The 23,725-nt window shown below is 43.2% G+C and overlaps 2 protein-coding genes across 2 annotated transcripts in view; one reads left to right on the plus strand and one right to left on the minus strand.

Annotated features, from left to right (window-relative positions):
* PEX14 (peroxisomal biogenesis factor 14) overlaps window positions 1–11,636 on the minus strand; it is a 142,935-nt gene extending 131,299 nt beyond the window's left edge. The window contains exons 1-2 of the mRNA XM_040430703.1: window positions 11,554–11,636; window positions 5,650–5,694 (exon numbers count right to left, since the gene is read on the minus strand). Coding sequence (XP_040286637.1) covers window positions 5,650–5,694; window positions 11,554–11,589 — 81 coding nt within the window. The 5' untranslated portion in view covers window positions 11,590–11,636. The remainder of the gene's footprint in view (window positions 1–5,649; window positions 5,695–11,553) is intronic.
* A 404-nt stretch (window positions 11,637–12,040) lies between these two features.
* On the plus strand, window positions 12,041–23,359 carry DFFA (DNA fragmentation factor subunit alpha). Its single transcript, XM_040430721.1, has 7 exons — window positions 12,041–12,199; window positions 12,671–12,832; window positions 16,145–16,290; window positions 19,883–20,054; window positions 20,131–20,267; window positions 21,809–22,116; window positions 22,789–23,359. The coding sequence occupies exons 1-6, from the start codon at window positions 12,115–12,117 to the stop codon at window positions 22,007–22,009; spliced, it is 903 nt and encodes a 300-aa protein (XP_040286655.1). The 5' UTR covers window positions 12,041–12,114; the 3' UTR covers window positions 22,010–22,116; window positions 22,789–23,359.
* The last annotated feature ends 366 nt before the right edge of the window (window positions 23,360–23,725 follow it).

Consider the following 23,725-nt stretch of genomic DNA (forward strand, 5'->3'; position numbering starts at 1 on the left):
GGCTGGAGAGGTTAAAAAAAAATAATAATTAAACTCACCTTAATCCACTTGCTCGCGCAGCCCGGCTTCTCTTCTGTCTTCTTTTTTGCTGTGTGCAGGAAAAGGACCTGTGGTGACGTCACTCCGGTCATCACATGGTCCATCATGTGATGACCGGAGTGACGTCACCACAGGTCCTTTTGCACACAGCAAAAAAGAAGACAGAAGAGAAGCCGGGCTGCGCGAGCAAGTGGATTAAGGTGAGTTTAATTTTTATTTTATTTTTTTAACCCCTCCAGCCCTATTTTACTATGCATTCTGTATTCAGAATGCTATTATTTTCCCTTATAACCATGTTATAAGGGAAAATAATAATGATCGGGTCCCCATCCCGATCGTCACCTAGCAACCGTGCGTGAAAATCGCACCGCATCCGCACTTGCTTGCGATTTTCACGCAACCCCATTCATTACTATGGGGCCTGCGTTACGTGAAAAACGCACAAAGAGGAGCATGCTGCGATTTTCACGCAACGCACAAGTGATGCGTGAAAATCACCGCTCGTGTGCACGGCCCCATAGAAATGAATGGGTCAGGATTCAGTGCGGGTGCAATGTGTTCAACTCACGCCTCACATCCGCACGGAATACTCGCCCGTGTGAAAGGGCCTTAGGCTCCTGACAGCCACGATGACTGCACTGTATAAGGGTGCCATCAAACATGGTGGAAAATTCCACCAGAAAATCCACAACGTCAAGACTTGCCCCATGTTATTATGTGGGGCTGAAAGCTGTCCATCCATGGGTTGTGTTCCACTGCAAAATTTACATTCCGCAGCATAAATAACTTTCTGTATACAGAATATCTCCAATCAATTAAATGGCAAACTGATTCTGCAGTGGAAAATGATGCTGTTAAATCTGGAACAAAAGCCGTGCAGATTTTATGGCGGATTTTCCCTCAGCGTCTTCCGCTGCAAAATCAGTTTGCCCTTGAATTGGATGCAGAGATTTTCATTAAAAATTCACACCACAAAATCTGAAACTTTGCAAAATTCTGCACCTACCGATTTTCTGGCAGAATTTTCTGCCACGTGTGAAGGCACCTATACCTGGCTATTGCACAGTGGTGGGCCAATCAGGAGACTGGGGCACCTCCCTTTGTCTAACCACTTGATGCCTTGATGATGACAGTCAGCACCCGCCGTACATGGAGTGGGGTCAACACCTGTGCCTGTTCCCTGTGATGTAAATGTACATCACGCGTCAGGAAGGGGGTCGAATTACTGGCAGAAGACTTGCTCCACTATGTAACTGGACTAGGTGGCATTCAAGATATAACCGGTAGTTTAAGCACATGTTCTGCTTTGCATCAAAGTGTTTTTTTAATTGCGCCAAAGAATCTAAAATATAAAAATGAAGCAACAAATATATAGTCTGAACGTAATAAAACTCTCCTGCAGTTTTATACATTTATAGACCATAACTTACCGAAAGCTTTTATTCGACCTGCAGATTTTGCAGGCGATTGTCGGCAAAAGAAGCGTTCCTTCAATCGACTGCTCGTTACCGGAGGAGACGCTGCTTTTCCATGCAGGGTAGAGCAATGGTTAATGCAATTGCTCATCCCCATACTGAATCATTATTTGTCTGCGGGAGAACGTGCTGTGCCGCTGGCAAATGAGGACTTTTAAAGCTGCTAAAAGACTTCAATTACCTGATGAACAAGCTCGTTTGCTCCTTCATCGGGTAATCGGTGGCAGTATTACACTGCCAGATCATACGAACGCCTGTTAGCGAGGCTCTTGACGATTATCTGCAGGTGTAATATAAGATACCTAGGTTGCACAAGGGCTGCATGCACCAAGAAGTAAGGATATTCATGAAGGAAGAGTTGGCAAAGTTGCTTCATTTTCATTTTAGACTTATACTGTAGATGTCATCTAAAATTTAAAAGCTAAATTTTATTTCTTCATTACGATTGCCATGAATGAGTGATACATAAGAATTCTGCATAAACAAAAGGATGAAAAATAAGATGCAACAGGTACATTTGGCAGCTCTCCTGTAGATGCGGAACCAGATGCTGGTCAGGAGAGAGCAGATACATTGCCCCCACTAGGCAGAACCCAAATGAGTTTGACGACACAGTTCTCAATTTGTGCAACCATCTCCCAGAATTAAGACTACATTTACACGGCGGACCTACTGGTAGTTTTTCATAGCCTTTTTCAACTATTTGTGGTTTTTAAGTTAATACCCCAACCCCTGCAGTGCCCTCCGTATATATATTATGCCCCCCCCTATAGTGCCCGGAGTATAAATTATGCACCACTTTGTGCCCCCAGTTATAATGCCCCAAAGTTGTATCCCTATATATAATGCCCCTAATGCTGACATAAAGAAAATACGTCATCCCCTTGCACGCGATGGAACACTCGCTCAGCACTGGAGGCAGCAGGACCTGCACTCCCAGTGATGTGACGTCACAGTGCTGGGAGCACAGGTCCTGTTGCCTCTAGTGCCAAGCAAGTGTTCATTCGCGTGCAAGGGGATGACATTTTATTTTTTAACCCCAGATAGGCCCTTTTTCACAGTGTACCTGTTTTTGACGTCCGTTAGACAGGTGAACTGCTGTCTAAATGACAGTCAAAAATGGGACCATTGATTTTTTTTTTTATGGACGCTATTCACTGGCTGTTAAAGAATAAATAAAGGCCATGTGAACAGTCCCATTGACTTCAATTTTTTCTAAAAACGGCCATCACACTGTCATTTTTCAGGTTCATGTGAATGTAGCCTAAAGGGGTTTTCTCAATAACAATATTTATCACCTCCCCATAAGGGCTCATGCACATGACTATAGCCGGTTTTAAGGTTCGCAAATTGCAGATCCGCAAAACACGGATACTGGCCATGTGTCTTCCACATTTTGCGAAACGTAACGTCCTTCCCTCTATAGAACGGTCCTATCCTTGTCCATAAAACGAACAACAATAGGACATGTTCTGTTTTTTTGAGGGTGCAACGGAACTGACATAAGGATGTGGACAGCAAACGGTGTGCTATCCGCATCTTTTGTCGCCCCACTGAAGTGAATGGGTCCACATCCAACTCGCACAAAATGCATATCGGATGGTAAAAAAAAATTGTTTATGTGCATGAGCCCTAAGACAAATGGCCTCCAGAGTTTGACCTCCATAGATCATGAGAAGGGAGGTCCACCCACCCCCTGTACAGCCACTATTCTCTTCTTCGCTCCACCACTCTATGCACATAAGGGTCTTAGGGACACCGGTTCTTGTGCCTTGGGCTCTTTGCACTGAAAGCATCTGAGCCACTCCCTTTGCTCTGAGCGACGGCTCCAGTGGTCTCCCAGCAGAATAGTGATATTGATTGTCCACCAGCAGAATAGCGAATGCAGCTCTGGAGTATAAAGCAGGATGCAACTCAGGATCAGTACAGGATAAGTAATGTATGTACAGTCGTGGCCAAAAGTTTTGAGAATGACACAAATATTAGTTTTCACAAAGTTTGCTGCTAAACTGCTTTTAGATCTTTGTTTCAGTTGTTTCTGTGATGTAGTGAAATATAATTACACGCACTTCATACGTTTCAAAGGCTTTTATCGACAATTACATGACATTTATGCAAAGAGTCAGTATTTGCAGTGTTGGCCCTTCTTTTTCAGGACCTCTGCAATTCGACTGGGCATGCTCTCAATCAACTTCTGGGCCAATTCCTGACTGATAGCAACCCATTCTTTCATAATCACTTCTTGGAGTTTGGCAGAATTAGTGGGTTTTTGTTTGTCCACCCGCCTCTTGAGGATTGACCACAAGTTCTCAATGGGATTAAGATCTGGGGAGTTTCCAGGCCATGGACCCAAAATGTCAACGTTTTGGTCCCCGAGCCACTTAGTTATCACTTTTGCCTTATGGCACGGTGCTCCATCGTGCTGGAAAATGCATTGTTCTTCACCAAACTTTGTTGGAAGAAGTTGCTGTTGGAGGGTGTTTTGGTACCATTCTTTATTCATGGCTGTGTTTTTGGGCAAAATTGGGAGTGAGCCCACTCCTTTGGATGAGAAGCAACCCCACACATGAATGGTCTCAGGATGCTTTACTGTTGGCATGACACAGGACTGATGGTAGCGCTCACCTTTTCTTCTCCGGACAAGCCTTTTTCCAGAAGCCCCAAACAATCGGAAAGAGGCTTCATCGGAGAATATTACTTTGCCCCAGTCCTCAGCAGTCCATTCACCATACTTTCTGCAGAAGATCAATCTGTCCCTGATGTTTTTTTTGGAGAGAAGTGGCTTCTTTGCTGCCCTTCTTGACACCAGGCCATCTTCCAAAAGTCTTCGCCTCACTGTGCGTGCAGATGCGCTCACACCTGCCTGCTGCCATTCCTGAGCAAGCTCTGCTCTGGTGGCACTCCGATCCCGCAGCTGAATCCTCTTTAGGAGACGATCCTGGCGCTTGCTGGACTTTCTTGGATGCCCTGAAGCCTTCTTAACAAGAATTGAACCTCTTTCCTTGAAGTTCTTGATGATCCTATAAATTGTTGATTGAGGTGAAATCTTAGTAGCCACAATATCCTTGCCTGTGAAGCCATTTTTATGCAACGCAATGATGGCTGCACGCGTTTCTTTGCAGGCCACCATGGTTAACGATGGAAGAACAATGATTTCAAGCATCACCCTCCTTTTAACATGTCAAGTCTGCCATTTTAACCCAATCAGCCTGACATAATGATCTCCAGCCTTGTGCTCGTCAACATTCTCACCTGAGTTAACAAGACGATTACTGAAATGATCTCAGCAGGTCCTTTAATGACAGCAATGAAATGCAGTGGAAAGGTTTTTTTGGGATGAAGTTAATTTTCATGGCAAAGAAAGACTATGCAATTCATCTGATCACTCTTCATAACATTCTGGAGTATATGCAAATTGCTATTATAAAAACTTAAGCAGCAACTTTTCCAATATTTATGTAATTCTCAAAACTTTTGGCCACGACTGTACACAGTGACTCCACCAGCAGAATAGCGAATGCAGCTCTGGAGTATAAAGCAGGATTCAACTCAGGATAAGTACAGGATAATTAATGTAATGTATGTACACAGTGACTCCACCAGCAGAATAGTGAGTGCGGCTCTGGAGTATAGTACAGGATGCAACTCAGGATCAGTACAGGATAAGTAATGTATGTACATAGTGACTCCACCAGTGTAGGACCAGCATAACTGCTTCCATGGGGTTTCGTCCCGCCAAAAAAATATAACATGTCCTATCTATTTGCGGAACGGCCGGATCGCGGACCCATTAAAGTGAATGGGTCCGCGATCCGCTGCCCCACGGACGGTGTTCGTGCATTGCGGCCTGCATTTTGGGGGCCGCAGCACGGCCACGGGGCAGACACGTTCGTGTGCAGGAGGCCTTACTCTGTGACAATAATGCAAGAGACAACCAAAAGGAATGATGGCTTCTCATTTTACAAATTTCCAAAGGAACCCAACTCTTTCTATCGGTTCAATCTATGTATAAACTGTAAGATTCTCATAACGAAACATGGAGACCATGAGCACATAAAACTAAGAACCAACATATGCTTCAAATACTTCAAGGCCCTAAAGTTTAGAAAAGTGGAGTGCTTCTCCTGCCACTTACCAGCTGCTCCCTTGGGACTCTTCTCTCATTACCTAAGGATCCACTCTGAAAAAAAGAAAGGACATATCTTGAGTGCAAGACAATCTCAGCCTTGATAGTCCAGATAGATCATCAATATCAGGTCGGATGGGCTTCCGGATGCATGCGTGCACGACGCAAAACATAGGACATGTCCTATCTTTGGCTGCAACAAGTGGATCACGGACCCATTGAAGTCAATAGGTCCGCACCGCCATGTGGAGAGCTCACGGCCAGTGTCCGTGTTTTGCAGAGCTGCAGTTTTTAATCTGAAAAATGCATGTGGCTGTGTGAATACACCCTTAGGCCTCATGCACACGACCGTTCCGTTTTTTGCGATCCGCAAAACACGGAAGCCGCCCATGTGCCTTCTGCAATTTGCAGAACGGAACAGGTGGCCCATTGTAGAAATGCCCATTCTTGTCCGCAAAACTGACAAGAATAGGACATGTTATATATTTTTTGCGGGGGCTACGTAACGGAGCAACGGATGCGGACAGCACACGGAGTGCTGTCCACATCTTTTGCGGTCCCATTGAAGTGAATGGGTCCGCACCCGAGCCGCAAAAACTGCGGCTCGGATGCGGACCAGAACAACGGTCGTGTGCATGAGGCCTTAGTCTGGAGTCAGCAGTTTGAAGAGGCCACGGTGCTCTGGTGGGTGCTGCGGCCTCCTCGCGGCTTACCAAACACAGCGCCGTACAATGTATCACGGCTGTGCTTGGCCTTGCAGCCCTTTTATTTGAATGGTACTTAGCCAGGAATAGGCCATGTGACTGATGAATGGGAAGTCACTGGCCTAGGAAGTTTGCTCTTCAAACAGCTGATCTGGAGGGATGGAGTCGGACCCCCACCAATCAGCTATTGATAACCTGTCCTGAGGTTATCAATATTAAAGGGATTGTCCAGGTTCAGAGCTGAACTCTGACATAAGCTCCTCTTCACACATTTAGCCTGTATTAGTTGAGTATCGGAGCATTTCTTGCTCCGATGCTCCCCCTTGCCCTGCGCTGCTTCTCATGGGCAAGCGAGGTGGAGGCCTCCACCTAGCAGTGAGCCCGGTGATGTCACCGGGGCTAATGGACGGTCTTATAGCAATGCCCTAGGCTAGGACAGCACTATAAGCCCGCCCATTAGTGCCAGTGAGATCACCGGGAACACTGCTAGGTGGAAGCCTCTGCCTAGCATACTGGAAAAAAAAGCCGGCAGTAAACAAACAGCTCTTGCCCAGGACAAGGGGAAGAATCGGAGTAAGAAATGCTCCGTTGCTCCACTGATACAGACTAAGGGTTCATGCACACGACCATATGTATTTTGTGGTCCGCTGGCCCCCACTATCCTTGTCCGTAATACAGACTATAATAGGACATGTTGTATTGTTTTGCAGAGCGGAAATAAGGAAATACAGAAACAGAATGCACATGGAATAACTTCCGTTTTTTTTTGCGGACCCATTGAAATGAATGGTTCCGCATAAGTGTGAAAAAAATACTGAACGGGCATGGAAAGAAAATACTTTTGTGTGCATGAGCCCTAAATGTGTGAAGGGGAGCATATGTCCGAGTTCAGCTCTAAACCTGGACAACCCCTTTAAACTCTTGGAAAACCCCTTTAATATTGATGACATATTCTCAGAACAGGTGATCAGTATCTGATTGCTGGGATACAATCACATTCAAATGAATAGGTTTGAGCTGCAATACCAAGCATGGCCACTATATCATGTCCAGCACTGTGCTCGGTATGGTGTGAAGAATTTGCAGTGCTCGTCCAAGCGCCTAAGGATAGGTCGTCAATATGAGAAAGCTGGATAGCCCCTTTAAGTAGCTGATTGCTGGGAGTCAGACCCCACCGATCTGATATTGTTGACAATCATGAAAATAGGTCATAAATATTAAAATCAGGGAAAACCCTATAAATATATAGAAAGTGACCCTTTATATTATAAAATAAGCTCATAAAACCAGAACAACCCTTTTAACCCATTTATTCCTGATACAGCACAACTGACATGGTAAATGAGTGTCAGAGGACAAAGGTCAGAAATCTCGTAATCTGAAGGTAGAAGCCTGTATGATGCAAGAGGACAAAACGCGTAAATGAAGATAGGATGGGAAGAAAAGGTCACACAGGACCCTATAGACCGAGTAACCAAGAGGAGGAGGGGGCGAGAGGACTGCATGTAAAGCTTTATGAAGACCTCCGACCAGAGAGCAGTGTATTGTGGGAGGTCAGGTGACAAACGCCCAAATGTCCGCTCACAGTTCAGCTCCATTCAATGGAACTAAACCACAAGCAGTTCCACCGCATTCAGATTGAAAACCTGCAGCAGAAACCAAAGGGGATTCTGACACCGAATATGTGGAGGATTGTGTGAACTAGCCCCTAGTTCTCCACCAGGGGTGTAGCAGAAGCAGTCGTACCCAGGCCCTGGGGTATGAGCTGACCCCAAAGACCCCAGCAACCAGCAGAATACTGAATGCAACTCCAGAGAGGAGATCTAACAAAACCGCTGCCAAGGAGAAGAGAAGCAGCTGTCCAATCAAGTGATTAAACCAGGAGCCATGTACATAAGGAGGGGGACTTATACAAAGGGTCATATAACTCAGGAGGTGTATCAGGGGACGTTATAGAGGGGCATCAGGGTACACTGAGGAGGGGTGTCAGCAGGGGCGTAGCTAAAGGGCCCTGCTGCAAGAGTTCAGGTTGGGCCACCCTTCCCTCAGTGCTTCTGAGGAGGGGTAACATAACTAAGGATGGGTATCAGTGTACATTATAGAGGAGTAACATAACTGAGGAGGGGTATCAGGGTACATTATACAAGAGTAATATAACTGAGGAGGGATACCATGGTACATTATACCAGGGTAATATAACTGAGGAGGGGTATCAGGGTACATTATACAGGGGTAATATAACTAAGGAGGGGTATCAGGGGGACATTATACAGGGGTAATATAAGTGAGGAGGGGTACATTATATTGGGGTACTATAACTGATGAGGGGTATCAGGGTACATTATACAGAGGGTAATATAACTGAGGGGTGTCATGGACATTAGACAGGGGGTAATATAACTGAGGGGTATCAGGGGACATTATACAGAGGGTAATATAACTGAGGGGTGTCATGGACATTAGACAGGGGGTAATATAACTGAGGGGTATCAGGGGACATTATACAGGGGTAATATAACTGAGGAGTAACGGGTACATTATACAGAGGGTGATATAACTGAGGAGTATCAGGGGTACGTTATACAGTGGTAATATAAATGAGGAGGGGTGTCAGGGTACATTATACAGGGTGTAATATAACTGAGGCGGGGTATCAGGAGTACATTATACAGGGGTAATAAAACTGAGGAGTATCAGGGCACATTATACAGGGTAAATAAAACTGAGGAGGGGTATCAGGTGACAGTTTAAGCATGCATGGGGATAGGCATAAGGCAGGGCCAGGGGCTATTGATAGTATTCAGTATATTGGGCAGACTAGATGGGCCAAATGGTTCTTATCTGCCGACACATTCTAGGTTTCTATTATACAGGGGTTAATATAACTGAGGGGTATCAGGGTACATTATACAGGGGGTAATATAACTGAGGAGTATCAGGGGTACGTTATACAGGGGTAATATAACTGAGGCGGGGTATCACAGGTACATTATACAGGAGGTAATATAACTGAGGAGTATCATGAGTACATTATACAGGGTGTAATATAACTGATGCAGGGTATCAGGGGTACATTATACATGGGTAATATAACTGAGGAGGGGTATCAGGGGTACATTATACAGGGGGTAATATAACTGAGGAGGGGTATCAGGAGTACATTATACAGGGGGTAATATGACTGAGGAGTATCAGGGGTACATTATACAGGGGTAATATAACTGAAAGGTATCAGGGGACATTATACAGGGGGTAATATGACTGAGGAGTATCAGGGGTACATTATACAGGGGTTAATAAAACTGAGGGGTATCAGGGTACATAATACAGGGGGTAATAACTGAGGGGTATCAGGGGACATTATACAGGGGTAATATAAATGAGTATCAGGGGTACATTATACAGGGGTAATATAAATGAGGAGTATCAGGGGTACATTATACAGGGGTAATATAAATGAGGAGTATCAGGGGTACATTATACAGGGGTAATATAAATGAGGAGTATCAGGGGTACATTATACAGGGGTAATAACTGAGGAGGGATATTAGGGAACATTATACAGGAGGTAATATAACTGAGGGGTATCAGGGGACATTATATAGGGGTAATATAACTGAGGGGTATCAGGGGACATTATACAGGGGTAATATAAATGAGGAGTATCAGGGGTACATTATACAGGGGTAATATAAATGAGGAGTATCAGGGGTACATTATACAGGGGTAATATAAATGAGGAGTATCAGGGGTACATTATACAGGGGTAATATAAATGAGGAGTATCAGGGGTACATTATACAGGGGTAATATAAATGAGGAGTATCAGGGGTACATTATACAGGGGTAATAACTGAGGAGGGATATTAGGGAACATTATACAGGAGGTAATATAACTGAGGGGTATCAGGGGACATTATATAGGGGTAATATAACTGAGGGGTATCATGAGTACATTATACAGGGTGTAATATAACTGACGCGGGGTATCAGGGGTACATTATACATGGGTAATATAACTGAGGAGGGGTATCGGGGGTACATTATACAGGGGTAATATAACTGAGGAGGGGTATCGGGGGTACATTATACAGGGGTAATATAACTGAGGGGTATCAGGGGACATTATACAGGGGTAATATAACTGAGGGGTATGAGGAGTACATTATACAGGGGTAATATAACTGAGGGGTATGAGGAGTACATTATACAGGGGTAATATAACTGAGGGGTATGAGGAGTACATTATACAGGGGTAATATAACTGAGGGGTATGAGGAGTGCATTATACAGGGGTAATATAACGGAGGAGCATCAGGGTACATTATACAGGGGTAATATAACTGAGGGGTATCAGGGTACATTATACAGGGGCTAATATAACTGAGGAGGGATATTAGGAAACATTATGCAGGGGGTAATATAACTGAGGGGTATCAGGGTACATTATAGAGGGGGGTAATATAACTGAGGAGTAATATGGGTACATTATACAGGGGTAATATAAATGAGGAGTATCAGAAGTACATTATAAAGGAGTAATAACTGAGGAGGGGTATCAGGGAACATTATAAAGGGGGTAATATAACTGAGGAGTAACAGGGGTACATTATACAGGGGGTAATATAACTGAGGAGTATCAGGGGTAATATAACGGAGGAGTATCATGAGTACATTATACAGGGGTAATATAACTGAGTAGTATCATGAGTACATTATACAGGGGTAATATAACTGAGGAGGTGTATCAGGGGACATTATACAGGGGTAATATAACTGAGGGGTATCAGGGGTACATTATACAGGGGGTAATATAACTGAGGGGTATCAGGGGTACATTATACAGGGGGTAATATAACTGAGGAGTATCAGGGGTACATTATACAGGGGTAATATAACTGAGGGGTACCAGTGGACATTATACAGGGGGTAATATAACTGAGAGGGGGTATCAGAGGACATTATACAGGGGGTAATATAAATGGTGAAAGGTATCAGTGGACATTATACAGGGGTACAAGAGTCTTAGGGGCACAGCACACTGTGTTAAAGGGCACATGAAGCATGCTGGGGTAACAGGTGCAGCCATGACCCCTATGTGAGGTGGTAACACGGAAGCTGCGGTGATATTGGCCCCGGTTCGATTTTAGCCCCTTCCCCTCGATATCTCCGCTCCCCCCGAACCTCCAGGGACAGACCCCGCTCTCACCTGGACAGGCGGCTCAACCTGATCCGAGGAGGCCATTTTTTCAGACCTGATCAACCGACCGCCGAGCGCACATCACGTTACAGACCTCAGGCAGGCTGGAGCAATTGATTTTCGAGTTATCTAAGCCAGGCTAGGGAGTTGCGCTCTACCTGCTGTGTGTGCAGCCGCTTTCCTGCAGTATAGCTTAGTGTAAGCATCTGCTGCCAGGAAAGAAGACTCTGCACTCTAGACATGCTGGTTCTTGTAGTTCCCTCCGCGATACCCAGAGTTGCCTAGGTGTCATAATAATAATGACTGACTATATTATTTATTGACAATACAATGTATTAATGTTTTGGCTGCAAAGGTTATGCTGGACATTGTAGTTATTCCCACGACAACAACGGACATCCTAATACTACAATTTCAACTTGTATTTGTCAGTGAGTGGGTTAATGCTTTTCTGGAACTACAACGGCCGGCATGCCTTGCGGCTGGGAATGCGGAAGTGTCTGCAGGGGGCTTGGTGTCACGTGACTATGACATCGCCTCTCGGGGCCGCTGCTGCTGGACTATAGGGCTATGAAGCGCTGTGTGGTCAGTTTGAGGGGGGATAGCCAAAAGCATGGGGTGGCAGCTGATTCCCTGCAGGAGTTCATTGAGAAAGGTGAGTGTGGGTGTCACCTAGAGCTGATGCACCGTGCTTCTGTTGTAGAACTACAAATTCCAGCATGCCACCTTTCTTTTCTTAAAGGGACACTGCTCCTATTTATTTGCTTGTGGGTGATTGTAAGCTATTATGTCTCCGGGAGAGGATGACTGTAGTGGCTGTCAGGGCATGCTGAGAGTTGTAGTCTCCCAGCAGCTGGAAAGACAAAGGTTAGGCACCACAGGTCAATGTCTATAATGGCACTTTGCCTTAAACCACCGCTGCTAATCTATGCTTTCAGTCGGTAGCAGGGGTCAGCAACCTCCAGCACTCAACCTATTGTGAAACTACAACTCCCAGGATGTTCCATTCACTTCTATGGTAGTTCAGAGAACATCTATGCATGCTGGGAGTTGTAGTTTCACATCACAACAGCTGGAGGTTGCTGCCCCTTGCACTATAGTGTGATTAACCATGTGTCTGTATTAGCCATGAAACAGCTGGAAGTGGACCCGACGAAGGGCCCAGTCACCCTGGTCCTAGCGGGAGATGGGACTGTCGTTGAGGATGAAGATTACTTCCTCTGCTTACCTCAAGATACTCAGTTTGTCCTTCTCACCGGCAACAAGAAGTGGTCACCTTGTATGACAGGCAAGTGATGGACGCCATAAACCCAGTATAACCACAAAAATATGCAGCATAGAGCGGAACAGACAATAAGAAAGTCATCACTATAGGATCGGTGGGGGTCCAGCCCTCGATACCTCTGCTCATGGGCAGCGCTGCCTCAGGACAGCACACTTCCATACACTGTGTAGTTGCTGCCGAACTGTACCACAGCACTGCTCCCATTCACTTAAAGGGGTTATCCAGAGTCTAAAACATGCCCCTCATGTAGATTATACTTACCCTGCTCCCCAGCACCCGCGTCGCTCCTGATCCACGCACAATCGCTGCAACCTCCCTGCAGCAGTGGCCACGTGGGGATCAGGAGTGATGCAGGTGCCGGGGAGCAGGGTAAGTATAATCTATATGAGGGGCCCGGGCATTGGGGGGCATGTTTTAGACTTTGGATACCCCCTTTAAAGGGAACCTGTTACCAGTTTTCTACTGCTGTGTCTGTGGGCAGCATTAACTCCTGATCAGGGTGGATAAAAATCAATGATTTAAAAAACAAAACAAAAAAAAATCAGATTTTTATTTTTATTTAAATCTGATTTTTTTTTATATAAAATGCTTTTTGAGGAAAATATATTACCATCCAAAAGTTATTCCATCATGAAATAAAGATTCGTTTTTAATTATGTAGAATAAGGCTGTATATGTTTAATTTTTTTGGTAAATAAATTCCATTAATCCATTCACAATGTCATGCTCTTCCAGAGGTTTTTGTAATATTATTGGGCAGTTTCTCTGCCTACAAGATATTATCACAGATGCTTGGTTTACTTTTGCAGTTCTCAAAACGGAATTTGACTCAGCAGAGATCACATGCCTCTTCTTCACAGCAAAAATGTTATAACATGAACCGAGTTGAGAAAAATACCTTAATCCTAACTTCTACAAACCTATGAATGCAGAATCAACCTAATATGAAAAGTTGTTATTCTAAAAATCTTCATCCACTTGCATATTATAAGTTATACCAGCAAGAATTAGTCTTTATGTAGAAAACTATGATTTAAATCAAGCCTTACTGACTAGTGATTTAAATCAGTTTGATTTAAATCAAATCCACCCTGCTGCTGATAGACCCGCTTGGATTGACCTGGTTGTTTTCTTAAAATCAGTATTGAGCAGCACCAGCGCAAGTTGAGGGCTGGAGTCACTCAATGTATAGCACATGCTCAGGAGTCCTCTCCTTGTCTCCTGGCAGCTTTCTTCCTATACTATATATAGTAAGAAAACTGTGAGAGATGACCTCTCTGCAACTAAGCAGTTCCGCAACTTTCTAAAAATACATTGGGGGTAATTTATGCACTCCAAAATTCTATCGTCAAAAGGTCACACACAAAGCAGGGCCTTTGCAACTTTTTGAGCTAATTTGCACAAAATTGTTTGTTCCTTTTGCATTTTTACCCCACTTCAGTTTTTAAAAAGTAGGCGCTGTTAGCCATGTTAGGCTACTTTCACACTAGCCTTTTGGCTTTCTGTTTGTGAGATCCGTTCAGGGCTCTCACAAGCGGTCCAAAACGGATCAGTTTGGCTCCATTCCGCTCTGGAGACGGACACCAAAACACTGCTTGCAGCGTTTTGGTGTCCGTCTGATGAAACTGAGCCGTTTTCACTGACACAATCTGGCACAATAGAAAACGGATCTGAAAAAGTAATTAAATGAGGTGGCTCTACCTACAGGTAGGATGGGAAGGTGCTCAATATCTTAAAGGTGTTGGCTCCAAACACCAGAAAATGATTAGATAATAGCAGCTTGTGATATGGCACTCATATATCTGAAGAGTAATGAAAACCATAAATTTCATCCATAAAAACATACAATAAAATAATATTATATATTATAACACCACTAAAATGACGTAATAAGGAATATATAGTTTAAAATAGGACTAAATAGTAGCCACCATGATTAACTCGGGTATACCGGGTTGCAAATATTGCATCTCCATAGATCAATCAGCTTCACATAGGATTAAGTTCAGGTAGTCAATTTGAATGGTAAATATAGGATATAGCCGCACCATATGTTTTCAAAAAGTCACGTTGCCATTATCATCGCTGTGTAAGGTATAGTTCACAGATGCTTAACAGTGGGGGAATTAAGCTCTAGGTGGCGTCCCACCTGTTTGGAGCTATATTATTCCCTTACCTTCAAGTCAGTGTGCGGCTTGCTCCTCTGAACTCCGCAGTTTCACACTATTGTCTCTGCGTACGCTGAAGGTCGCTTACTTATCTGCCGCCTGCCGATTAGGAATCGGATCCGTCCCCTCGTAAACAACTGCTCCAAAGAACACTTGGAGTCTGGCGAATCTACTCTCACGTGACTGGAGCAAGCCAGGATTGAAGCACGAGGGACGCTGAAGCGGCAGAGTTCAGAGGAGAAAGCCGCACACTGACTTGGAGGTAAGGGAATAATATAGCTCCAAACAGGTGGGACGCCACCTAGAGCTTAATTCCCCCACTGTTAAGCATCTGTGAACTATACCTTACACAGCGATGATAATGGCAACGGGACTTTTTGAAACATATGGTGCGGCTATATCCTATATTTACCATTCAAATTGACTACCTGAACTTAATCCTATGTGAAGCTGATTGATCTATGGAGATGCAATATTTGCAACCCGGTATACCCGAGTTAATCATGGTGGCTACTAGTAAACAGATCCGTCCTCCATTGACTTTCAATGGTGTTCAAGACGGATCCGTCTTGGCTATGTTAAAGATAATACAACCAGACCCGTTCTGAACGGATGCAGACGGTTGTATTATCTGAACGGAGTGTGAAAGTAGCTTTAGGCTAGGTCTACACGACGACATGTATAAAGATAGTCTATAGTGTCGCACTGCGATATACTGCGACGCGATAGTCGCCGAAAACTCCATCTCAAATGGATTTTTTGAGACTGTCGCGTTGCAGCATTTCGCAGTGCGACACAATAGACTATTATAAAAATTGTCGCGCGACATTGGTGCAACAAAATGTCGCTTGACAAATGTCATCGTGTAGTCCTAGCCTTAATTCTGGAGTGGAACTCATCATCACTGGGACTTTTTTTTTTTTTTTTTTTTACAAAAAAAGAGCCCCTCCCCTTTAATCAAAGCGGGTTCACCAGAAGCACTGTGCATTCTCCAGCTTAAAGCGATGCCTACGAGAAACAGATTTACCAGGATCCTCCTGGACTGTGTGTGGGTGACGGCGCACCATTTGTTTACACTGTAGCACAGCTTGTGGTGGGTTCATCTAAGCTGGCCCGGAGGACTGACCATCTTGTTACATTCCTTCAGATGGAGGCACAATGTGGCTGGCTCGGGAGTCGGTGGAGCTGGATGATGTGGACAGTAGTAATGAACTTCCGAAGTGGAAAGTACTGGCTGCACAGCTGAGACAAAACCTATCCAACATCATTCTTTTTTCAGAGGCTGACTTTCAGGTAGGACTTGGCTATGACGTCTCCCATAATTGTTATTTTTATGCATATTTCCTTTTCAGTGCAACACATTGGAGTGAATGAGAACTGCCTCACCGAGCTCCTGTATTCTCATGCTATGTGGTCATAGCTGTACTCATTATAAATTAAAGAAAAATCTGATTACTACGGCAGTAGGAAGAAGATTAGGTTGCAGTGCTACCAAGCCTCCTTGCTCCTTCTCAGCCTCAGTTCATTGCCAATGCTGCCTTGAGTTTAAAGGGAACCTGTCACCATTAAATGCAGTGCAATCTGCAGGCGGCATGTTCTAGAGCAGGAGGAGCTGAGCAGATTTATATATAGTTTTATGGGAAAATGGTCAATATAACGTCCATTTCAGTCATATAAATCTCTGCTCTTTCTCAGTTCAGTAGCAAATTGGGCAGTCCTATCAGTGATTGACAGCTGTCTCTGTATACACATTAACATAGGGAAGCCTGTCAGTCACCGGTAAGACCTCCCACAGAAACAAAAACCTAAAATCTAGGTGCATCTTATCATGAGATCCATCTTATATATCAGTCTGCTCAGCTCCTCCTGCTCTAGAACACCTGAAGACTGTACTGCTTTTTCATGGTGACCTGAGGAAACTGCTGCCTGACAACCATATAAAAAAGACAATCCTTTAACCCCTTAAAGATGCAGTGTTTTTAAGCCTTGAGAACACTGCAATTTTTATTTAATTTTTTGCACAGTATGTGCATTTTTACCACTGTGTTACCGGAGCAATAACTTTTTATTTTTCAGGTGATGTAACCATAAAAGCACTTCTTTTCCAGAATTGAGTTGTTTTTAAAAAAAATAATACCACTTCAGGATAAATATTATTTACAAACAGACTTTTTTTTTTTTTTTCGGGGGATGGAATCAAACAGCAATTCTCCATTCCATTCAGTTTTTTTTCTTATATTTTAAGTGGTATAAATGACACACTAATTTTATTATGCTGGTCGGTATAATTAGAGAAATTCATATAGTTTTGTTGTTTTACTACTTTTGCACAATATAAAAATGATCATTTCTTTTTGTGTTGACGTATTGAGTTTCCATTGACAAAGCTGTTTGAGGGGTTGTTTTTGTGGGACAAGCCGTAATTTTCAGTGGTACCATTTTAGTAGACATAGAACTTATTAACTTTTATTCTAATTTTGGGGGAGGAGTGATTCAAAAATGTTATTCCAATATTATTTTATTTTATTGAAGTTGTAGAGAGGGAAGTGCCTGGTAGGTATATATGCCCCATTGTTGATATATATAAATATATATATATATATATATATTGTCCCTGAATGGCTAAGTGGGAATATGTTTTTTTATATTTATATATATATATATATATATATATATATAAAAATTGTATAGGCCCAATAGGTATGTGTATATATACAGTACAGACCAAAAGTTTGGACACACCTTCTCATTCAAAGAGTTTTCTTTATTTTCATGACTATGAAGGCATCAAAACTATGAATTAACACATGTGGAATTATATACATAACAAACAAGTGTGAAACAACTGAAAATATGTCATATTCTAGGTTCTTCAAAGTAGCCACCTTTTGCTTTGATTACTGCTTTGCACACTCTTGGCATTCTCTTGATGAGCTTCAAGAGGTAGTCCCCTGAAATGGTTTTCACTTCACAGGTGTGCCCTGTCAGGTTTAATAAGTGGGATTTCTTGCCTTATAAATGGGGTTGGGATCATCAATTGCGTTGAGGAGAAGTCAGGTGGATACACAGCTGATAAAGGGGAAAAAAAAAGCAGCTAAGTAAAGGAAAACGAGTGGCCATCATTACTTTAAGAAATGAAGGTCAGTCATTGGGAAAACTTTGAAAGTAAGGGCTATTTGACCATGAAGGAGAGTGATGGGGTGCTGCGCCAGATGACCTGGCCTCCACAGTCTCCGGACCTGAACCCAATTGAGATGGTTTGGGGTGAGCTGGACCGCAGAGTGAAGGCAAAAGGGCCAACAAGTGCTAAGCATCTCTGGGAACTCCTTCAAGACTGTTGGAAGACCATTTCAGGGGACTACCTCTTGAAGCTCATTAAGAGTGTGCAAAGCAGTAATCAAAGCAAAAGGTGGCTACTTTGAAGAACCTAGAATATGACATATTTTCAGTTGTTTCACACTTGTTTGTTATGTATATAATTCCACATGTGTTAATTCATAGTTTTGATGCCTTCATAGTCATGAAAATAAAGAAAACTCTTTGAATGAGAAGGTGTGTCCAAACTTTTAGTCTGTACTGTATATATATTTATATTTATGTAACCATTGATATAAATATACATAGATATAGTATAAATAATTAACTGTAGACTTGTAATTGTTTAATACTTAATTGTTCAAGCGCAGTTTATAGTCTTTTGTCGCCGCCGTAATTTAGCGCACGCAGTTCAGGAAAAGGTAGATCAACAGGTAGGATAAAGAATAAATAGGCAGAGTCAACAATAGATGATTCTACGTCTATGTATTAATATTAACCCAAAATATTAATAATATTTCCTTTGACAGAAGTTCACCACATGGATAAAACATTCGTTTTATAGCAGGGTTCGTTATGTTGCAGAGATATCAATTATGTGTATTTTTTATTTTATTTTTTTATATATATTTTCGAGGGCATGTTCACATCTGCATTGGAGGCTCACCTGGAGGCCTTCTTTAGGCCCTCATCGCGTTGCAGCGTGCTAATGAAGTCATAGAGGGAGCCATCTCCCTCTGTTTAACAGCTTACATGCTGCAGTCACTATTGGCTGCAGCATCTGAGGGCTTAACCAGCAGAATGTCAGATGTAATATACACCTGACACCCTGTGTGGATGGTACAAGCAAAGCTTAGTGCTAACTAAATAGCATCAACACTATAAATGTATGGTGGGTATCAGCAGGAGATTAAGGTGTACCTAACATTTGTTTTTTGTTTTTTTGAAACCCGTGTTTTTTTTTGTTTTTGTGCTACAGAACTCCAAAATCCTTGGCATATACATAATTAAAGGGGCTGTGCCACAAAATTATTTTTTACTCAAGTTTATTTTTTATTAATTACTCTAGATGCCATTCCATTTTCTCATATTTATCTTATTTGCAGTTTTCTCTCATCTCCCATGCTTGAGTCCTACTTCCTGGTTTGTCATGTAACTGCTGCTCTATCATGCCGTAGGGCAGTGAGATATGTCCTATCAGCAGATCATGTGACCCTAATCATGCCACTTGTTCACTTGTTGTCTTACAGTATAAGGCTCCAATGCCGGGTGCATTGATAGGCTTATAACTTTAGAATAAGGCAGTTTTGATCAATGGTGGTATTTGGGGAAATTGATATAACAGTGATATCTGTTAGTTGGGATACAATTATATCGGTGGCACAACCCCTTTAAGTGTTAAAATTCAGTTTTCCTAGGGGGGAGGTCACTGCATACCTATTTATACTACTCTCATTGTATTCATTGAGCTCCCCCTAGTGGTGGCTTCAAGCAGCTATTGTATTTTGTACTAGTATAATTTTACATACATCCAAGCGTCCCCTACTCTATTTTCCAATATCTCTTTTAGGCTCTCATTGATGTTGAGACTGAGGATCTCTGTAGAGAGATAGCTATACCAGCTAAGACGGCGGAAATGCTAAAGGATACTCTTCAAGGCCTGCTGGATCGCAGAGAGGAAGAGCGTCAGACTAAGGAACTCCTGCAGCTCTATTTAAAGGCTGTTAATAAAGATGGACCAGGTTAGGATACGGGCCGTGATACAAAGTAGCCAGCTGATTGTTATGGCACATTTCATGTAAACTATTTGTTACCTAGAGGCAGCCAGTATGGATGAAACCGATTCAAAGGCGAATCAAGAATCGAGTAAGAGAACCCAGCTCTGTAGCCACGTCATTACTATATTGAAGGAGAAGACGTCACCGCATCTCAGCTTATCCAATCAGCAGCTTGAAGTAAGTGCAGTAACTACTTCATGTGACACATTTGAGACAGCTCTGATTTCCTGAGTCGCCATACTTCTGTATGTCAAATCTTCCTAGTGATACGTCCCTCACTTCCCTATTGCTACATCTTTATGGTCACAATTTAGCTCCCACAGGATTGTCGCCCTGCTTTAGACAATAGTTAAACCGAAAATCATGCCAGTTTTACAGTGATATTGTAAAGTGGAAAAGTGTGAAAATGTCAGAATGCAACAATGGTTTAGTGCATCCCATTCACTGTTTTTCTTTGCATAAAGACTCCATTTAAGTAAATTGCCCATGGCATCTAAGGGGTTGAATGTCTGCGATCCGCATTATCGCTGATCGCAGACATTAGCCCCGGGTGTCTGCTGCTGTGTAAAACAACAGAAACCCGGCGGCTATGGCGTCTGCTCCACTCTGGAGCAGGAGCCATCTTTAAATTCACAACACCTGTTGTACATGTATGGCAAATTTCGTGGGGGGGGGGGGGGGGGGGGGGGTTAAGAACCAGTTTTTTTATTATGTCCCGATACATAGAACCATAGAATTCAAAAAGGGCTTTTTCTTACGACTGTATATGATTGGTGGGGGTCAATGTTCCATCACTTTATAAAATGGGAAAACCCCTTTAAATAGTGTGATAACTTATCTGAGGTTTACACACTTCAGATCAGTATCAATCCAACTTACATTCCAGATGAGCACTGGTCACTACTTTACACAGCCCTTGGTCCCATTTTTTATAGCTGCTGCCAATACGGAGAAATAAGCATTTTTATTGTATGTTAATTAGCACCTCCAACGAGGGCGGTGCCATTGCACCCAGAGGCTCTGCTCCCTGTCTCCGATGCTGCGCTCCCCCACCACCAAGATTGACAGGCCAGGCTGTGAAAACATGTTCACGTCTGGCCCTGAAGTCTTGCAGGAGCATGGTTGGTGTCCAGCTGGACATGGTAGGAGTGCCCAGCTGTCTCCATTTCTGTACAGCATGTATGCTGAATCCAGCGGGGGTGGGCGACTGGGGATGGGGGTGTGGTTTGCGTGACATAAATGCAGAGCCTCTGGGTGCAACAAGGTGCAATGGCACCGCCCTCCTTGCACCCAGGAGCTAATTAACATAAAGATGAAGATGGGACTAAGAACCATACAAATAAGTCACCAGTGACTTCTGGAGAAACCGATCTATCTTGTGACAAATTCCCTTTAATGGCAGATATACCTGGTTATGTAGTGATATGGGAGTGGGATATATGCTGCTGCATAGCAGATTGGCTCTTCAGGAATCTGAAAAGGCTGGATGGAAATCAATCCAAGTGGGAATTGTAATGGTGGATGTCTTGTATTATATTTCACAGCTTTACCGTATACTTTCAGACTGTGTCAGAACACAGTGGGAGTTGTAGTTTTGCAACAGTTAGAGAGCTGTAGACATTCCAAAGCAATTTGACAGCTTGTATGAGCATGTACAGTATAAAAGCTATACTCGAAGTATAATGACATTCTTTAACATTTTGCTGCCATGTTCGCAGGCTGTATGCGCTCAGGATCCTCATGCGTTGTTGGTGGATTTAAACCAGAATCTAGAACATGTCCACAGTCTGCAGACTGCGTGCAGAGAGCAGCTACAGGAACGCGACGAGCAAGTGCAGTGCATGATATCCTTGTCACATGCATCACATGCATCTCAAGCCAAACGGCAAAAATCTGCCCTGAGGATGGAGAAAAAATAACTCGAGGAGGCGAGGTCATGCACCAGTTGTGAAAAATAATGTCTGGGCATGACGCACTAGTTAGACAACTTGTCGGTACAAATAGAGTCGAGTCACGTGACTTAACCTTAAAGGGACACTGACCGGCCCTATAAACATATTTAGTTATTCCTATGCAGTCATAGATCTATTAAAGTGTATTCCAATGATATAAGAGTACCCCCTGTCTGCATTGTAAACCATGTAAAAACAACTTTATATTCATCTGTCAATCACATCTCTTTATGCCCAAGGGGCGTTTTTTCTCCTACCTTCGTGCCCAGCCGCGCCTCAACTGTCGATTCCTAGCGCCGCCCAGCTCATTATTATTCACTGCGCTGGGCGGCTCTTACATTCCCCGATTCCTGTCACCCGAGAGAAGAGCGCTGGATTCAATTACAGGCTTGGGAGGGTGCCGGCGCATGCGCAGATGGTCCGATTGAGGCCGATGCCCATAAGTATCTATCGGGCATGCGCGGGAACTGACAGGATCGGGGAATGTAAGAGCCGCCCAGCGCAGTGAATAATAATGAGCTGGAGCGGCGCTAGGAATCGACAGTTGAGGCGCGGCTGGGCACGAAGGTAGGAGAAAAAACGCCCCTTGGGCATAAAGAAATATGATTGACAGATCAATATAAAGTTGTTTTTACATGGTTTACAATGCGGACAGGGGGTACTCTTATATCATTGGAATACACTTTAATAGATCTATGACTGCATAGGAATAACTAAATATGTTTATAGGGCCTGTCAGTGTCCCTTTAAAATACTCCAGCTCTGAGTTTAGCTGATATAAACTCGTTTCCTAAAACTGTGAAAGCCTCTATGGCTCCAACAAGATTAAAGCGTCATTCAGACAGCCATAATGTGATGCATTCCTACATTTTGTATCAAAGCCACATAGCCTAGCCAAACCGCAGATCTAATGACCCATATTAACAGCTTTAGACCCACTGCCAGGCCGGGATTTGCAGCTGCAACACTGCAGCTAAAATGCACCCACGTTACGGCTGTCTGAATGAAGCCTAACAGAACACTGGTGAAATTTATAAAACAAATCTTACCTATAAAGCACCTTCTACTGCTAAAATGATGATGTCACAGCTGATGATGACATCATCGCAAATCTTTCTGGTGTAAAGTTATGGTTTACAGGTAGTTACAATGTAAATATTGTATACACTAATCCTGCTGGCATTTCCCACTTTGATTTATACTTGTATAATTGTTTTCAGTGTTTATTTTTTGTGTTTTCATTTGTGTTTTAAATGAAGATTGAGCTGCATAAAATATCTCAGCTGAATGGGTTTTCATCTTGGAATAAATGTTTTCTATTTTACATCATCTCATTGTTATTTACTAGAAATATGAATTCTAACAACAGCACTAAAGGGGTATTCCCATCAAGGCATCATACGAATGCTCAGTAGTAATAATGCTTGTTTGTAGGGTAATCGTTTTGTACAGTCACCTAATTAATTCCATTGTTTGCCGGCCGTACAGTAGATTGTCGTTTAAACGTTAATCTGCTACCAGCAAACAGTGGTTCTGTATGGGGACGAGCGATGGTATTAGCGATCCCTCCTCCCCGTACTGTGGAGGAGATGACCACATGTGAATGCAGCTTTCTCCTCCACTGATGAGCAAGTTATTGTCAGGAAGGAACTGTTTCTTCTTTCAAATTTCTTTTTATAAACC

Source organism: Bufo bufo, chromosome 1 (assembly GCF_905171765.1).
Source record: "Bufo bufo chromosome 1, aBufBuf1.1, whole genome shotgun sequence".
In the NCBI taxonomy this organism is placed as follows: domain Eukaryota; kingdom Metazoa; phylum Chordata; class Amphibia; order Anura; family Bufonidae; genus Bufo; species Bufo bufo.